At 36.8% G+C, this 20,390-nt stretch overlaps 1 protein-coding gene across 1 annotated transcript in view; it reads right to left on the bottom strand.

Annotated features, from left to right (window-relative positions):
• The window catches only part of RANBP17 (RAN binding protein 17), a gene marked incomplete at both ends in the record, with an annotated part of 307,000 nt that extends 288,236 nt beyond the window's left edge, over positions 1–18,764 (bottom strand). The window contains 4 exons of the mRNA XM_079703069.1: positions 1,294–1,460; positions 9,212–9,302; positions 13,744–13,890; positions 18,708–18,764. Of these exons, the coding sequence (XP_079559195.1) occupies positions 1,294–1,460; positions 9,212–9,302; positions 13,744–13,890; positions 18,708–18,764 (462 nt within the window). The remainder of the gene's footprint in view (positions 1–1,293; positions 1,461–9,211; positions 9,303–13,743; positions 13,891–18,707) is intronic.
• Between the last annotated feature and the right edge of the window lie 1,626 nt (positions 18,765–20,390).

Below are 20,390 nucleotides of genomic sequence, written 5' to 3'. Positions count from 1 at the left end.
CTTGATGAGCTGTGTACAATCTTAGTAAAGGACAAGAGAAGGGTGCTATTGTGTTAGTCAAAATTATATGCACAACTATAAAGTGAGAAACTCATGTGTCACTGAATAAACTATCCCTCTGTCCCACAGCAGATCTCCTCAGGGCTAAAAATATACTTATTCTTGTGATATTTTAGATAATCAAATATTTGTTAACCAGGATTTTAACAATACGAATAAAAGAGAAGCAGAATAGTCTAGTGTTTCATATTCTGAGGTTTCTAGCATTACAATGTATGATGGAGTTACATCTTACATAGGGATTAAATCTGACAGTTACTGTATAAGCAATAACATCTCAGAAAGTCCAAACAGCCCCCTAATTGCCAATAAACCAACACTGAACATCTATTAATCCAAACTGCCAGTTTTTCCTTGAGAACTGTAACAGATCACTGCTTCTTCAGCAGAGCGCCAACTAAGGTACTTCTCCTGCGATTAGGGATAACACTTGCATGAAAAAGTATGTATCTTTAAATATCTGAATCATACTGAGCAGGGCATGATGGTCATCCTAAGAGGCATACAGGAACAGAAAAGAGCAGATTTAACTTTCCCATATCACACCCCACAACATAAAATACTACGTGGAATGGCAAGTGGAATCACTGGCACAGTTTAAATTAGTGTCCTCTTGCTTTTCTTTTCTTTCTTTCTTTTTTTTTTAGTCCAAATACCTGAATTTGTGTAAGTTAAATGTATGTTATAACTTTAATCATTTAGGTTAAAAACATTCTTGAGAGTTTAGTATGACTCAATGTGGTATAATGTAAAAAAATTTTTAAATATATATATCTTAAGTTAGAAAACCTGTTAAAGTACGAGCACTATGCTTTACTAGATCACTATGCAATCCTATACAGATTACCTAACTTTCCTAAGCCTCAGTCTTCTCATTTACAAAATGTAATTCCCTTCACAGAGATGTAATTAGCATTAAATTAGATAATACATGAAAAACATTATATACATGTTTTGCATATATGCAATACAAAGACACACGTGGTTACAAATGACAACATATATTTCTGAAATTATAAAACATTATAATTTGCATTCTTCTGGTTTGGAAGCTATATGACATGATCCTCTTTTCCTGGCAATAAAAAATACAGGCTCCAGAGGATAAATAATAAACCATAATTAATATGGTTCAGATAGCCACAAAACAAACCATATAACTTTAAGAAAAGCAGTTTTCTAAACCCAAAAAACAACTACTGATGTTCTTATAATGTAATAATGCCTTCTTACCTGAAGAAACTTCTTCACAACAGCAATAATTTCTCTGAAGACAAACTGGTCTTTCTGAACCTCAAACCACCCCGATTTAGTAATTTTAGCAATGACTTGAATTAGAGCTTGGATGACAAAGGGAGCCAGCTTGGGTTGTGATGCCACATAATTAAGAATGTAGTTTCCTGTAAAAAAATATTGTGATCATTTGGACTATTCAGTAACTTAATGTGAATAATGTAAAAACAGGTAGTGATGACAACACATTCTTTGACAAAAAGTTAATCCCTTTCTCCAACATAGGTACTTATTTATATAGTCAGTTCTCCTATAAGGGTTATTTGGAAAAAGCAAAGCTGTTCCAATTCAATTGATATATTAGGGGATAATATGAGTATAATGCGAATGTCACTTCCATTTTTGCATAATTTCATTTAGAAAGAAACACTAGGTGAATAAGGAAAACGGCAACCAAGCCAAACAAACCAAGCCATACTCAAAATGCATATATCTACTAGCTATCTCAGTTCATCTCATGTGTTATCAGACTCATCCCTTTTGGTGTTACAATTTCCATTCTATTTCAGATCACCTTTCTTCTACCTTCATAGTAACTCACAAATTTCAACACTTCAATGAGTTATTTGTTGAAGTGGGCCCCCTTCCACAAACTTCAGGTCTTCTTCAAGATAAAATGCTGTATTTATTCTACTATTTAGTATTTCTTAACCATTTAACATGTGCAAAACTCTACTATGTCTTTTATTAGATTTCTATCCTTTTTTTTAATGTATCATTGACAAAATGTTTCAATTTTATTTCCATAATCCCATTTCTCTAATAAGTCCTGTGGTTTTACTACATATCACTGCACAGCATAGTCACTTTTAGGAATACATATATCATGTTATAGCAAAACTGACTACACACTATCTGGCTGTTTAAGTGGCAGAAAAAAATACAAATAATATAATGTTATAAAATAAGTATATAAGTTAAAGAAAGTACGAACAGAAGAGTAAAGCCTGGAATAAAGTTAATATACCCAAATCATTAGAAGTGGGTAGCAGGGCTTCCCTGGTGGCGCAGTGGTTGAGAGTCCGCCTGCCGATGCAAGGGACACGGGTTCGTGCCCCGGTGTGGGAAGGTCCCATATGCCGCGGAGCAGCTGGGCCCATGAGCCATGGCCGCGTCCGGAGCCTGTGCTCCGCAACGGGAGAGGCCACAACAATGAGAGGCCCGCGTACCGCAAAAAAAAAGTGGGTAGCAAATTCAGCTATGAGCTTCCTAATGGAGGAGTGATTGAGGTAACAAATGGGCCACAAAAGTCTATCAGAAAAACGGAAGAAAAAAAATTTTTTAAAGGAAAAGATTCCATTTCTACTTTGGCCCCGAAGGCCAGCATACCATTTGGGAAAAGAGTGAAGAAAAAGTAAATATTAATACTTCACTATTTAACTAAAAGTAGCTTTAATGGAAACAACCCCAAAATTCAAGAAAACTTTCAACAGCCGTTCTTGACAACTGTAATGAGACCTTGATATAAAAAAGAAAAGTTCTCATGACTAGCACATTTCAACCTTAATTTTTATTAACATTAAAAATACACAGTTATACAAATACTATTAAAAAGCACAGATTTTCCTAGCATTAAGATAAATCTGAAAAGAGGTTTCTGCTATGAATTAAAGTAATATGGTTCTAATTCAAAATGAGTCATGTACCAAAATGTTCATTGCAGCTCTATTTACAATAGCCAGGACATGGAAGCAACCAAAGTGTCCATCAACAGATGAATGGATAAAGAAGATGTGGCACATATATTCAATGGAGTATTACTCAGCCATAAAAAGGAATGAAACTGAGTTATTTGTAGTGAGGTGGATGGTCCTAGAGACTGTCATACAGAGTGAAGTAAGTCAGAAAGAGAAAAACAAATACCGTATGCTAACACATATATATGGAATCTAAAAAAATAAAGTAAAAAAGTGGTCATGAGGAACCTAGGGGCAAGATGGGAATAAAGATGCAGATCTACTAGAGAATGGACTTGAGGATTCTGGGAAGGGGAAGGGGAAGCTGGGACAAAGTGAGAGAGTGGCATGGACATATATACACTACCAAACTTAAAATAGATAACTAGTGGGAAGAAGCCGCATAGCACAAGGAGATCAGCTTGGTGTTTTGTGACCACCTAGAGGGGTGTGATAGGGAGGGTGGGAGGGAGGGAGATGCAAGAGGGAAGAGATATTGGGACATATGTATATGTATAACTGATTCACTTTGTTATAAAGCAGAAACTAACACACCATTGTAAACAATAAAGATGTTAAAAAAAATAAAATAAAGTAATATGGTTCTCTTAAGCTTCATTACATGTAATCTTTTATTTCAATAACAAAACTTATGAAAATGACACTGCCTCCTGAACATAAAAGAAAATCTGGTTTATTTACTTCTATTATTATTATTATTTTATTTTATTTATTTTTTTTTTTTATGCGGTACGCGGGCTTCTCACTGCTGTGGCCTCTCCCATTGCGGAGCACAGGCTCCGGATGCGCAGGCTCAGCGGCCATGGCACACGGACCCAGCCTCTCCGCGGCATGTGGGATCTTCCCAGACCGGAGAATGAACCCGTGTCCCCTGCATCAGCAGGCGGACTCTCAACCACTGCGCCACCAGGGAAGCCCTACTTCTATTATTTTTATTTTTAGTATCTTGAAAAATTTTAACCTGGAGGGAATGCGAGGAATCTATATGTAGGTAGTGGTAACCACTGGGAGGGTAATCTCAAAAATAATAAAACAACAAAACAGGAGACAAACCAAGTTTCACATTTAAGTTAGGTACCTTAAGCACACCTTCCCGAATTCCCTGAGCAAAGATACTAGCTAATAAGTTTATGATCTAAGGCAAAAAAATTTAACAGACTGTATTTCTGTTTCTTTAGTTGAATGTTTTACATAAAATATTCTCACGTTATGCTTATTACATGACCTATAACAGTGTTCCAGTTTAATAAGCAAGAGCCAATGATAACAATCAGGTAAAACAACAGCAATCTCATCACCACCAGCCCAAGATAATAGGGAAAAGCCATACCAAGAAGAAAATGAAATGTTCAGAAAGACACATGGGAGAACGAAATAAACGGCTGGAAAAATTCCCCAACAAAAGTTAACAGAAACTTGGAAAGCTATGCACTAGAGGCTCTTTGAGTGTCAAATGCCTATATGATAACAACAATATTTAGCATTTATGAAACAAGTTAGAAATTAAAAGTGCTTCCCAGAAAAAAAGCTTTATGTAGCTCTCACAGCAATGTGAAGATATTGCTATTATATTACTATTACTATTATTCTGTTTCCTAGGCAAAAAAATATGAAGGTCAAAGAGGTGAAACAACTTCTCACAGTGGCCAAATCAGGTTGTTTTGGTTTGAGTCTGTTTCCTGCTTTCAAATACCGGTCAAACTATATATTTTAGTAATAATTAGTAATTCATAAACTCTCCTAAGTCCAAACTTGTAGACAGTCTTTTGGAGTTTACTATCATTAGACTGAAACTTTAGGTATTACACATTATAGAAATTTAATATGAAATATTTTTGACTGATTGAAGTCAAGTAAAAAATATGCCACAAAGTCTATCAGAAAACATACAAAAAGAATATAAAAGAAAGGGGATAGACTCAATCTCTACTTTGGTCCCAAAGACTAGCATGTTATTCAGGGAAAAAATGAAGAGAAGGTAAATACCTCAACATTTACCTACAAGTGCTTTGATGGAAACAATTCCAAATGCTGTGAACACAAAAATTTGACCTATAATCTCTGCCTTGAGAGCTAGCTTATAAAATATTTGGAGAGAGAGACAGAAAGAAACTACCACAAGAAGATCAAGGTAAGGCTTATGAGGTGAAGATGTGGAGAAACTGCAACGTTCACACATTGCTGCTGAGAACGCAAAATGGTATAGGTACTTTGAAACATAGTTGGACAGTTTTTTTAAAAGTTAAGCATAAACTTACCTATGACCCAGCAATTTCACTCCTAGGTATCTACTCAAGAGAAATGAAAACGTATATCCACACAAAGACTTGTATGTCAATGTTCATGGTAGCATTATTCACAGTGGCCAAAAAGCAAAAACAACCCATATGTCCATCAGGTGGTGAATGGATAACAAAATGTCACACATCTATACAAGGGAATATTATTCTATAATAAAAAAAATGAAATAGTGATACATGCTACAGCATGGATGAACCTCAAAAACATTTTGCTAAGTGAAAGAAGTCAGATGTAAAAAAACTACACATGATAAGATTTTATTTATATGAAATATCCACAGAAGGTCAATCTATACAGGCAGAAAACATCTTAGAGGTTGGTGGTATGGGAGCAGGACTAACTGTAAATGAGCATGGGGATTTTGGGAGGGATGATGGAAATGTTCACACAACTCTGTAAATTTACTAAAAATCAAAAATTGTACACTTAATAAGTCAGAAAGAGAAAGACAAATACCGTATGCTAACACATATATATGGAATTTAAGAAAAAAAATGTCATGAAGAACCTAGGGGTAAAACAGGAATAAAGACACAGACCTACTTGAGAATGGACTTGAGGATATGCGGAGGGGGAAGGGTAAGCTGTGACAAAGCGAAAGAGAGGCATGGACATATATACACTACCAAACGTAAGGTAGATAGATAGTGGGAAGCAGCCGCATAGCGCAGGGAGATCAGCTCGGTGCTTTGTGACCGCCTGGAGGGGTGGGATAGGGAGGGTGGGAGGGAGGGAGACGCAAGAGGGATGTGGGAACAGATGTATATGTATGACTGATTCACTTTGTTATAAAGCAGAAACTAATTTTAAAAAAATTGTACACTTAAAACAAGTTAACTTTATGGTATATAAATTATACCTCAATAAAGCTGTTTGAAGAGGGGAGTTAGCAAGGAAGGAAAGAGGGAGGGAGGGATGGAGTGAAGGACAGAGAAAGGGAAGGAGAATTGATCGACTTATATAGGTAATTAGACTTAAGCTACACTTTTATTTGAATAGAAGATTAAAAGGACAGCATTCCAGGCTAGAGAAACAACATAAGAAAAGGCACCAAGGCAGAAATAACATCGCATGAGGAAAATACCTTCTGGTACAAATAGGCTAGTACCAACTAGATATAAGGCTACAAGGACGGGACGATCCATCAATTATTACAAGCTCATGAAACGACTTGAATGCCAGGCTGAGGAAATGGTATTTAATTGATGAGCAATTGTAAGCCATCGTTAATTATACTAATAAAGGTAGAAAACAGTGTGCTGGACACAGAGAACAGGCAGCAGAGTTAATGTTGGGAAATAATGAAATATGTAGTCTGGGACCATATCATGAAAGAATGCGAATTTTAGAGTTGATGTAATAAAGGCAATGTGACTTTGAGGCAATCTTCACATTTTCCATTTTAACTGACATACCAATTATTCTATTGACACATGTCAGACGTGTCATAACATTCTAATCTACTTGCAGAAGCAAGAGTAGTAAGTCAAACCCAAGAAACTCATAAAGGAAACACATCATTTGTTGCTTGAAATTGTACGGTAGGTTTCTACTTTTCTCTTTTTTCCGAATTTCCTTTAATGAGTGTACTTTTTTTTTTAAGTATCCATTTAAAAAAGATAAGTGAAAGAGACAATCTGAAGAGGCCCATATCTATTAAATTAATTGAGTCAATAATTAATAACCTTCCAAAACAGCAAGCACCAGGCCCAGATGGGTTCACTGATGAATTCTACCAAACATTTAAGAAAGAAATTCTACCATTCTCTACAATCTCTTCCAGGAAAAAGAAGGAGAGGCAATTCCTCCTAACTCATTCTATGAGGTCAGCATTACCTTAACACCAAAACCAGACAAAAACATTACAAGAAAACTTGTAGTTGAGCCAATATCTCTCATCAATATAGAAACAAAAATCCTCAACAAATTATTAGCAAAGCAAATCCAACAATGCATAAAAAGAGTTATATACCACAACCAAGTGGCATTTACCCCAGGTATGAAAGCATTGTTCAACATTTTAAAATCAATGAATGTAGTCCATCACATCAATAGGCTAAAGAAGAAAAATCACATGATCATAATAGATACAAAAAAAGGATTTCAAAATATCCAACAGCCATTCATGATAAAAACTCTCAACAAACCAGGAACAGAGAGGAACTTCCTCAACTTCATAAAGAACATCTACAAAAAACCACAGCTGATGAATAAAATCAAAGAAATAAATAAATGGAGATATATTGCATGTTCGTGGACAGGAAGACTCAATGTTGTTGAGATGTCAGTTCTTCCAGAACTGATTTATAGATTCAATGCAATCCCAATCAAAATCCCAGAAAGTTATTTTTTGGATATTGACAAATTGATTCTAAAGTTTATACAGAGAGGCAAAAGACCCAGAATAGCCTACACAATACTAAAGGAGAAGGACAAAGTTGGAGGTCTGACACTACCTAAGTTTAATTTTTATAAAACTATAATAATCAGGGCTTCCCTGGTGGTGCAGTGGTTGAGAGTCCGCCTGCCAATGCAGGGGACATGGGTTCGTGCCCCGGTCCAGGAAGATCCCTCATGCCGCGGAGCGGCTGGGCCCGTGAGCCATGGCCCTGAGCCTGTGCGTCCGGAGCCTGTGCTCCGCAACGGGAGAGGCCACAACAGTGAGAGGCCCGCGTACCGCAAAAAAAAAAAATTAAAATAAAATACATGTGTTTATGTGTATAAAAGTCAAACAAACAAAATCACAATGTTTTATGACAGGTTTATTAATGTTTGAATCCTTATTTTTTAAACTGTAAATTTCTCTTTTGCTTTCTTAAGCACACAAGTCCATGAGAACATGGATAAATTCTCCTCTAGGTTTTCTTCAGCCTGGTAGGTTTTTTTTTTTTTGGTAGATGTTCTTTATCAAGTTGAAGGAGTTCCCCTCTGTTATTAGGTACTTAAGAGAAATATCAGTCAAACACATGAGGCAAATGACAAATCATTGGGGGATTTGACCATTCAAACACTGAGCTTAAAGAACCATCATATATAATACTACACTTTAACTTTTCTTTTACACAAATATGAATCATGTAAACCTTGAGGCTGGAGAGCAGAAATGAGTCAACAGTCTATTATGAACAAAGATAACAAAAAAATTCCCATACCTCAACTATCAGAGTTTTGTCCATATGAAAAACAAATTCACACACTTAAAATATGAAAATACATTACTTCTGAAAGCATATTGGTACTTTATAGAATCCCTTTTCCAATTACGCTAAGTTCCTAGCACTGTTTATCCATATACACATTATTTTCCTAATTAGTAGGAATCTGCTTTTGATTTTATATGCATCCCATATGATTTTGATATAGGATCCTGAGAAATGCTGGAGAGTAGACTTCCTTCCCATCATTTAGTTGTATATGATGTTAAGACAATCGCTAAGAGCATGGACTCCACAAAAATTGTGTAAGTTTGAATCACAGCTCTACTTCTTGCTAGACGTGTGATGATCTTGGGCACATTATAGAGCCTATCAAATCTAATTTCCTCATTTATAAAATGAGGATAACAATAGTGCCCATCTCAGAAGTTTGGTAGATAAAATGAGATAGTGCAAATCTTAGTAAATAGTATAGACAATAAAATGCTAGTTATTATTTATTATCAAACTAAACAAATGCTTTTCTGACAACACATTTTTGTATAACACATCGTTGTTTATCATTACATGTGTAAAGGAGACTGGACTACTCATTTTTATAAACGACAATAAAATAACTTGCATGCCTGTTAACAGTTTAGCATATGTAAGAGCAAAAATTATTTTTAAAGTGCAGTTTGATAAAAAGCATAATAAACCACTTACTGATATCTATTCTTTGTTCAATCGGCAAAGGACTGACTCGGCTAATAAGTTTTGAAAGACATGTTGCTGCAAGGAGTTGAGCATAGGATGTCTGTAAAGAAATATAAATTTTAATAGATTAATCAAAATACTATGATAAGGGGACTTCCCTGGTGGAGGAGTGGTTAAGAATCCGTCTGCCAATGCAGGGGACATGGGTTCGATCCCTGGTACGGGAAGATCCCACATGCCGCGGCGCAACTAAGTCCACGCGCCACAACTACTGAGCCTGCGCTCTAGAGCCAGCGAGCCACAACTAGTAAGCCTGTATGCTCTAGGGCCCGCGTGCCGCCACTACTGAAGCCCGCGCACCTAGAGCCCGAGCTCCGCAACATGAGAAGCCACCCAGCTCGCTGCAACTAGAGAAAGCCCACGCGCAACAACGAAGACCCAACGCGGCCAAAAAAAAATACTATGATAGGAACTTTTCCTGAGCAATATTGGGAATTTTTCTGGTTTTCCAAACTGGCAGATTTACAAGGGATAAAATACACACACACGCACACACACACACACAAGCCCTCACAAGGGTGGGGTAGTTGAGGAAGGTATAGGTAGCCTTTTCAAACGGCAAGCAGTTGTTGGGCTACTGAAGCCCGCGCACCTAGAGCCCATCCTCCACAAGAGGAAAAAAATGATTATAAGCAAGTTCAAAAAAAATACACTTACCGTGTCTACATAGTCCTGCACGTTCTGCCCTCTGATTACCTCTCTAAATTCATCTGGTTCCACTCTTTGCTATCCTCTGACCACAACAGCCCTCTTTCAGTTCCTTTCAAGGCCTTTCCCACCCTGACCTCCTCACTCCTTCATATCCATGCTGGTTGTATTCACTCTGACCACCAATTGTCTTAACTTCATAGCATACTCAGTCCTTCAAAATCTGATTCAGTTATTCACTCTACCCCCAGCAATCTCTTGTAAAGATAGCTCTATTTTTTTTTCTCTAGACCAGAGGTCAGCAAACTAAGGCCTGTGGACCAAATCCGGCCTGTTTTTGCAAGGCCCATGAGCTATGTATGGATTTTACTATTTTAAACAGTTGGGAAAAAAATTAAAAGAATAATATTTTGTGACATGTGAAAAGTACATGAAATGCAAATTTCAGTGTCCATAAATAAAGTTTATTAGAACACAGCCACACGCACATAGTCTGCTTTCAGACTATGACAGCAGAGTCAAATAGTTAAAACAGTATATGGCACTCACTGCCTCCTACTGCTGCTCAGTGCACTATAAACCGCAGTGAGGTACTTACTAACTTCACAGCACAGAGTGCCATGAGTACCACCATGACATGACATGCACCTTTTATTATTACCAGTACATATCTGTTATGTCAAAACAAGAAAAGATGGAAAGGCACTTCAAATGTCTAACTTTTAAGGCACAGTGGAATGTGGATCATTTTGTTATTGAATCAGATAGCAAAGCAATGTGCTTTTCATGCAATTGTACTATAGCTGTCCTAAAAGAATACAACATATGTTGACCATATCATACCAAGCACTCATGTCAGTATTCCTAACTCACAGGTAATCAATAGTCAGAAAAAAGGAGAAAATTTAAGACAGAATATCTATAACAGTGAAATTTCTCCACAAAAAAATAAAGTGAGGCTGCAACCAAAGTTAGGTTTTGAAATGGCTCATTTGTTAGCCAAGTAAGGAAAGCCACTTACCAACAGAGTTAATTAAATCACCATTATTTTATTGCAGTAGCCAAAGTTACACATGCAGAGAACATAAACTTCAGACTACTAGACTTTCAGTGAGAATAAGGCCCAGATAGTTGAAGATATTAGAGCAACATCAAAGTTCAATTTCAAACCGGGTGAATGATTTGGAGGTTCTCCCTAGTTCTTGATGAGTTACAGATGTTACCAACATGTACTGCTCATACTGTTACCGACATTATCTGTTTATTCCAGAAGTCAATGCTAAGTTTGAAGTGACTAAAGAATTAATCTCTATGAAGAGTCTACATGCAATTACTGGTCAGAATATTTTTAAAGAAGTTGAGAAAATGCTAATTCTGTACAACCTGAAGTAGTTGCTAAAATGTGCCACAAGTGGTGGTAAAAAGAAAAGACTTAAGTGGACAAATTTACAAAGCTTGTAAAAATGTAAGAGACTAAAGCCTGTGGTTATTCATTTTATTATTCATCAGTAGGTACTTTGTAGTAAATATTTTAATCTATCATGTGTTAATGAATCAGCAGTGTTAACAGTGGACTTCAGGGACTTCCCTGGCAGTCCAGTGCTTAAGACTTCGCCTTCCAGGGACTTCCCTGGTGGTGCAGTGGTTATGAATCCACCTGCCAATGGAGGGGACAGGGTTCAAGCCCTGGTCCGGGAAGATCCCACATGCCGCGGAGCAACTAAGCCCATGCACCACAACTACTGAACCTGTGCTCTAGAGCATGCAAGCCACAACTACTGAGCCCACATGCCACAACTACTGAAGCCCACACACCTAGAGCCCATGCTCCACAAGAAGAGAAGCCACCACAATGAGAAGCCCGCACACTGCAATGAAGAATAGCCCCCACTCGCCGCAACTAGAGAAAGCCCGTGCACAGCAACGAAGACCCAATGCAGCCAAAACTAAATTAATTAATTTTTTAAAAAAAAGACTTTGCCTTCCAATGCAGGGGGTGCGGGTTCGATCCCTGGTCGGGGAGCTAAGATCCCACATGCCTTGCAGCCAAAAAACCAGAACATAAAACAGAAACAATATTGTAACAAATTCAATAAAGACTTCAAAAATGGTCCACATCAAAAAATAAAAATCTAAAAAAAAAAATCTAAACAAAACAAAACAAAACAACAGTGAACTTCAATTCACTTTCATGAATTCTTCTTCAGTTCTGGAAATTTCTGTCAGAAATAGAAGCTGAAAATTCTGACTTGCCCTACTGCACAGTAGTTCAATAGCTTGGCAGTGGTAAAGTTCTACTGCAATTTTTTCTTGCTCAGGACTGAGAATGAAATTTTTCTGAATGAGAAGAACCATTTTTATCCACTATTGTTGAACATTAAATAGCTTCTGAAGTTAGTTTTTGCTTCAAACTTGATAATGTCTCTTAATGAATTCAACCTAAAGTTACAAAATTGTCTAAAAGGCAAACAGTGCTTAGTACTAATGTGAAACTTACAATGCACTAAAGTTACTCTAATCACAACTAACATTGATTGAATCACAAGTAATAACAAGCTGCTTTATATACTTTCCACATGTCAAATATTAAAACAAGCAGCAAGATCTCTATTGCTGAGTATATTTTCTGAGCTCAAACTATGTTCCAGCAGCACTTTTTTTCAGACCTTGTTGCAAATGCAAAGGAAATTTCCATATTTCAAAATCCATTTAACTGTGCAATTGAGGAGCCTCCACCTAACCTTCAATTGGAAGTGATTAATCTAGAATGCAATGACATCCTAAAAGACAAATATCAAGAGAAGTTTTAACAAAACTCTATACATGCCTTCTAAGTGATGAATATGCTTAATTAAAATCATATGCTCATCAGCTGATATCAATATTTGGTAGTACCTATCTGTGTGAAGAGACATTTCCAAAGATGAAATCTGTAAAATCTCATTACAGATCAGTATTAACATATGAACATTTGTAATCAATGCTAATGATAGGAAATACTAACTCTGAACCCCAGTTAAGCAAAATGTCATCCCCAAAAGAATTATTCCATTCTTTTCATCAGTAGACTTATACTACAAAAAAAACTGTACTCAATTATTGTATTTTAAAATTCATAAATAAACTTTGTGGAAATTTGTTTTCTCTCTTCTAATAGGCATATTTATAAAACATCCTTGATTTTGCCTCTTGGCCCACAAAGTCTAAAATATTTACAATCTGGCCCTTTACAGAAAAAGTTTGCCAACCTCCGCTCTATAGATCCTACAGTCTCCTACTGTAGTGCTTACCATATCATTCCATAGCTCTTTATTTATAGTGATACATCTATGCCTTCCCAACTAAACTATGAGTTACTTTAATGCTTGTAAATAAAGCAGGTAGGTAGTACAGTGCCTGGTTTTACACTTAAATACTTGCTAAATGATGTTGAATGAATGGCTATGGATCTCTAGGAGAGAGGCAGGCAAGAAGTAATCAGCATTCCTCTGAATCATTCCTTCACATTTCAAAGTTAATTACAATCTGCCTCTCCCACCTAGATTTTTAATTCCAACTTTCTAAAAATGTAACTTTTGCCACTGGTAGAAGACATAAAAAGGGGCCAAGAGGAATCAAGAATGTATTTTGATTCATGCCTATTTTCACCTCCTGGGCTCTTCCCTAAGTTTTCTTTCCCGGCTTTCCAATTCTTCAACAGTGAAATAAACTACAGTAAAAAGACATATGGTAATACCTATCAGTTAACCTACATTGCTAACCTACATGCATTCATTAACACTGACATATACCTACCGATCTTTCATTGTTAATTGCTGTTATCAAATACTTACTGTTCCTTGTTCTAATAAAAGTTGACACTTGCTGAGACATTCTGGGCTGTCAATAAGTTCCAGGAGTGCTTTCTCAGCCTCTATTCTTTGTGTAAGATCAGTCCCTATGTAGAGATGAGTACATAATACTTCCAATTCAGCCAAACTCTTAAGAAGAAAAAAAAAAAAATTAACATTTTACTTGAGTGAAAAAAAATAAGGTAAATATATTAATCACAGGAAACAAGGAATGCAAATATCATGTGTGTATTCGTCAAATCAATAAATGTTTATTGAGCTACAACTACTTACTAGGGGTCACAGTGGTGAACAGAAAAAAAGGCAAACCTCCTACCTCTAAATTATTTAAATTGATAGTTCTGTGATGGAAAAGTAAGAGTACAGAAAGAGGAGGACTTGTCTAATCCAAGGGGTTTAAAAAGGCTGGCCTAAAGTATATAGTAACATTTATGCTGACCTGATAGGGTAAGCCATATGAAAAAGACTAGACAGCGGTTCAGGCAAAGACACAGCATTTACCAGAGGCCAGAATAGAGCGTAATCATTTCAAGGCATTAAAAGGTCAGTATGACTGGTAGACAGACAGCCAGGAGGAGTTGCCAAAAGAAGCTAAAGAGATGGGTAAGGGGAATTATCATGTGCAAGCTGCAGACATTATGCCAATTTACATTCTTTTTCAGATTATAAGAACTTCAATGGTTCCATCTATATAAAAGAAAAGATATAAATATATGCTGATGTGGGTCTTCAGAACTAATGACTCACAGTGCTGCAGGTGAACTATGGCATGATTCTCAGGAACTATGAGCTGATCCCATGTTACTTATAGCAGTGTAATAACTAGCTATCGTCTTGTAGGCTCCTATTTTACAGACATAAAGAATAATTCATTCTGGCTATCATCAGAAAGAACACAAATAACAAATGTTGGCAAGGATGTGGAGAAAAGAGAACTCTCATACACTGTTGGTGGGAATGTAAAGTGGTGCAGCCACTGTGGAAAACAGTATGGAGGTTCCTCAAAAAACTAAAAGGAGAACTACCATATGACCCAGCAATTCCACTCCTGGGTATATATACAAAAAAAAAAAAAAAAAAAAAAAAAAAAACCCCACCAAAAACACTAATTCAGAAAGAGACATGTGCCCCAATGTTCATAGCAGCATTATTTACAATTGCCAAGATATGGAAGATACCTAAGTGTCCATCAACAGATGAATGGATCAAGAAGATGTGGTATATATATATATATATACACAATGGAATATCCCTCAACCATAAAAAAGAGTGAAATTTTGCCACTTGCAGTAACATGGATGGACTTGGAGGGCATTACGCTAAGTGAAATAAGTCATACAGAGAAAGACAAATACTGTATGATATCACTTATATGTGGAATCTAAAAAATAAAACATACTAGTGAATATAACAAAAAAGAGAAACAGGCTCACAGATACAGAGAACAAACCAGTGGTTACCTGTGGTGTGGAGAGAGGTAATATAGGGGTGGGGGAGTGGGAGGTACAAATTACTGGGTGTAAGATAGGCTACAATGATATGTTGTACAACACAGGGAATATAGTCAATACTTTATAATAACTGTAAGTGAAGGGTAATCTTTAAAAATTATATTAAAAATATATAGGGAGGACAAACAAGCCAATTTAAAAAATAAAAAAGAATAATTCATTCTGTTTATAAATATAATCTAATCTGAAGATATAGGACACGTGGATAAAATCTGAAAGAAAAAATTCTAAATGAGTTCAGTATTCCTCTCAGCTTTAGAGAATTTTTGTTAAAGGTGTCTTACTAAAACTACTTCAGTTTGAACTTAGAGAATTATTCTTTGGAGGACAAAAAAAAACTGGCACAGATTTCAACGTCAGGTGGGCATATGAAGGTAATGGGATATTCATAAAGAAATACTATTTTTTATCCTTTCTGACCTGAATTTTTATGTAGCAGCCTTACAGCTACACTAATCTAAACATTCCGTCAAATGTATATACCTTTGCCTAACAGGAATACATAAGAAACACTGAAATGAAACTTCCTCTAGCTCCCTTTATTCTTTTTACTTCTCTCTCCTTAGTTTCTTTATGGCATTTTCCACTTCTCTATCCAGCTCAGAGCCCAACATCTCAGATTAGGGAATTTTTTGCTAGAGTGAAAATAAAAGTACAAAAGAAAGGTTTCAAAAGGATAAATTAGGATAAAGGACAGCAAAAATGAACCACATTTTAAACATTTCCTCTACCTAGATTGGCCCAAGAAGCCCTCAGAGTGCTACTACATACAGTTCATCATATTAAAATGCATAGAAAATTTATGGTTCATGAATACATATGAATTCCCATATTTCCTCCAAGGGTAAGAAACACAAAAATGAAAAGAGCTACCTTTTTCCCTCTCATGACTCATGATCAACCTCAGAAACCTTTTCCTTCATCTAATAAATTTGAAGGGCTAAATTTTAGAGCTGATAATACCCAGAATAATTTAACAATAAACTGATCCTGCTGTCACGCATTCATCTAGGTCTACGAGTCTCTGAAGAAGTAGACTTTTTGAGTATAAAAAAGGACGAAGCCAGAAATACTGAGAAAACCTAACTGCTGAAAAGCAAAAGGTCGGCTCAGAGGATTAAATGAGTTAGGGCCACATAACTTCTGGCACACATTACACACTACAAACGTTAGCTGTTTATTATTAGTATCACCTAATAATACTGTAAAAGGTAGAATTGTATCCTCCTAAAAGATATATCCAAGTCCTAACCACCAGTACGTTTGAATTATTTGGAAATAGGGTCTTTGAAAATCCTTAATTAAGGATCTAGGGATGAGATCATCCTGGATTTAGGGCGGGCTCTAAATCCAATGATTCATAAGAGAGAGGGACATTTGAGATGCAGAGACACAAGAGAAAAGGTCATACAAAGGAGGCAAAGATTGGGGTGATGCACCTACAAGCCAATGGACCATGGACTGCAAGCAGCTATCAGAAACTACGGACAAAGCACAGAACAGTTTCTCCCTCAAGCCCTCCAAAAAGAGACCAACCCTGTCAGCATATTAATTTCAGACTCTGGCCTCCATAAGTATAAAAGAATAAATTTTCTGGGACTTCCCTGGTGGTCCAGTAGTAAAGAATCCGCCTTCCAATGGAGGGGATGCAGGTTTGATCCCTGGTCGGGGAACTAAGATCCCACAGGCTGCAGGTCAACTAAGCCCGAGAACCACAACTACAGAGCCCACGCACCCTGGAGTCTGCACACCACAACTAGAGAGAGAAAACCTGCATGCCACAACTAGAGAGAAGCCTGCACGCTGCAATGAGATCCTGCATGCTGCAACTAAGGCCTGACGCAGCTCCAAAAAATAAAGAAAATAAATAATAAATAAAATAAAATAAAAATATAAAGCTAAAATAGCTTCTAAAAAAAAGAATAAATTTTCGTTGTTTTAACCCACCCAGTTTGTGGTAATTTGTCATAACAGCCCCAAGAAACTAACACAAACATTAGCATTAATCAATTCAGTGGCACCTAAGTAAATCTATTTGGAAAGATTCTGAAAAAGTTCTGGAATTTTGTCTTTTTTGCTATACCGATTTAGTGAACTCCAACAGAGAACAAGTCTGAAGTGTATTTAAAAAGTATTTGTTTACAACAATGTCCCAAATGCCTTTCAAATTATTAACCACCAAAAGGCAGTGAAAGATAAAAAGGTAAAGTTGTGAACTTTCTTTTAAGAAAGACTGAAACAAAGTGGAAAAAATTAAGTTATTCTTTCACTGTAATGATAACAATTAAATAAAGGCCTAGCATACTATTTATAAATCTTTTTAGAGAAAAGGATACACACACAAAGATCCTTACCCTGTGGATTATCTAAACATTTCAAGTAGTTAAACTTGTGATGACTGCTGAGTGACCAAGCAATCTTCTGATTAGCAGTTGATTTTCCAGAAAATCTGTCTATAAAGAGACACTATTTTTCATAGTGAACTGATAAACTGCATCTTAGTTTTATAAACTGATGTCTGAGAATATGGTTAACATAAGAATGCCTCAGAGAAATGGATCCCTTCTCAACTTGTTGACAAATCGGGTTTGAGTTATTAAAGCTTCTACATGGCTTCATATCACCATAAGAAGCCCATATAAATAAATAACAGGTAAAACAAGTAGAAATGGATATCACCTAACTCCCATCGATAAACTATCAAACATAAACAGACAGCACCCAACTTCCATAGCCTAGGAGACAATGACATAACCCTGCCTATAGTCTAAATATCTTCCAAGTTATTCTGGACTCATTTCTGCACTTTGCACTTGACATACAATTAACCAGTAAATGATGTGACTTCTTTCTATACAGTAATTCCCATCATGTATCCATCAACAGGTAAATGCCTAGTAAAAGAAGCAACACAAAAAGAGTATATATTGTATGGTTCTATAGTGAAAGAAAGCAGATCAGTGGTTTCAGGCTGGGGAGGGAGGAGAGAGTGGGAGAAAAGGATAGGGAAGCAGCAAGGGGGGATTACAAAGGAGCGTAAGGAAACTTTGGGGGGGTGATAGATATGGTCATTATCTTGATTTCCAAGATGGTTTCACAGTTAATATACTTACGCCAAAATTCATCCAAAAGGACATTTTAAGTATGTGCAGTTTATTATTTGTCAATTATACCTCAAGAAAGCTGGAAAAAAAATGAAGGTTTTTTGTCCTAGGGAAAAATGTCCCCTAATAATAAAACAATAAGTCGATGAACCACAAAAAAAATCCCAGCTCAATTAAATTTAAACTCCTTTCAATTACTTCCCTGTATCTTTCCTGCCTTCTGGAATTAAGCTTCTTGACTACCATTAATAGAAAGTGCCTTTATCTTAAAGTTACTCATTTTCCATAAACTCTGTTTTTTCCTCCCTTTACTACCTTTTCCCGAGCATACCTGAGGGCTTATTTCTGGGCCTCTTAGAACTCCTCCTTCTACAATGAATTGGATCATATTTGTTTTAGTGCTTTATAGGTTTACAAAAGTGTTTCCATCTTCTATTTTTTAAACCAATTCTAAAAAGTAGACTCCTGTAAAGTACATATTTTTAGCACACCCATTTTACTGACAAAAAAAAGAACTGAGGCTGAGAGATCAAATACATACATATACACACATATATCTATTTACACATACACACACACACACACGTTGCTCAAGATAAGAGTAAATGGTCAATTCTGAGCCACATACAAATCTGTGGGCCCCAAGCACATGTTGTCTCCTCAGCACCTTGCCATCTTACCACCCTTTACTTTAGTCATCATGTACCTGCAGGTGATGTCCTAGTCCACACTTTGAACTGTCTATTCACCACCTTTATATTTATCTACAAACTTCTTCTTCTTGGAAATCCAGAAAGATGTTGAAAACAGCCCCAAAATGTCAGGAACTGAATTGGACATATTTCCCACAGATTTTCACATCAAGTGTCCCTTTGTTTTCAGTGGTTTCGGAGGTGTAGACCAGAATCTAGACTTACAATCCTGATGTTATCTTTTACTCTTCCTTCTCCTTAGTCCCTCCTATATAGGTAAGAGTTTGGCCTTGCCCAAAGAAAAAGTCTGGTCTTTGCCCTCAGATGCAGGGGCGGGGTGTGTGTGTGTGTGTGTGTGTGTGTGTGTGTGTGTGTGTGTGTGTGTGTGTGTGTGTGTGTGTGTGTGTGTGTGTGTGTGTGTGTGTGTGTGTGTGTGTGTGTGTGTGTGTGTGTGTGTGTGTGTGTGTGTGTGTGTGTGTGTGTGTGTGTGTGTGTGTGTGTGTGTGTGTGTGTGTGTGTGTGTAGCAGACCACACCCCATACTCGTAAATTGGTGGCTGGCCATACCAAAGACCAACCCTGTGTTTTAGGGTGGGGACTTTAGATTGCTCAGTATCAACTGACCTAAAGACTGAGCTCAATCATGTGGCAACCAACCAGTCAATCAATGACTACATAAAGAAGCTCCAATAAAAACTCCAGAACTCAAAGCTCAGGTGCACTTCCCTGGTTTGCAATACTTGGTGCTTACTGCCACACATATATGCTGGGAGAGTAACATGTCCTGAGGACAACAAAAGCTTTGTTTGAGAGCCTTCCCAGATTCTGCCTTATGTATCTCTTCTTTAATCAATTTTAATCTGCGTACTTTCCTGATAATAAACTGAGTATGACAGCTTTCAGTGAATTCTGTGAGTTCTTCTGTTAAACTATCAAACCTGAGAGTGGTACTGGGAAACCCCCAAATAGGCAGGTGGTGTCAGAAGTGAGAACAGTCTTGCGAACTGTGCCCTCAAACCTCGCAGTCTGGCTAATTCCAGGTACCTACCTAATTTATCCCAAAGTCCTATCAATTCTTTTAAAATAAAGACTCAGACTCAACACCTCTACATGATATTCATAGACAGTAGACCAATAGAAGAGTATTTTCCAACTGTGGCCTACAGTGCCCAGGATTTCTTTAGGGGCTTCTTTGGGAATCAGAGTGGAAGCTTTGGAATCTGTCCAATTACTTTATTAAGTGACCGCAAGCAAATTATTTAAATTTTCTAAACCTCACTTTTGAAACTGCAGGTAGTAATATCCACCATCTAAAATAATTGT

The sequence above is a fragment of the Hyperoodon ampullatus genome (assembly GCF_949752795.1).
Source record: "Hyperoodon ampullatus genome assembly, chromosome: 4".
Taxonomy (NCBI): Eukaryota; Metazoa; Chordata; class Mammalia; order Artiodactyla; family Ziphiidae; genus Hyperoodon; species Hyperoodon ampullatus.
Note: the sequence above shows the minus strand (reverse complement) of the source record. Positions and strands in the feature narration are given on the sequence as shown.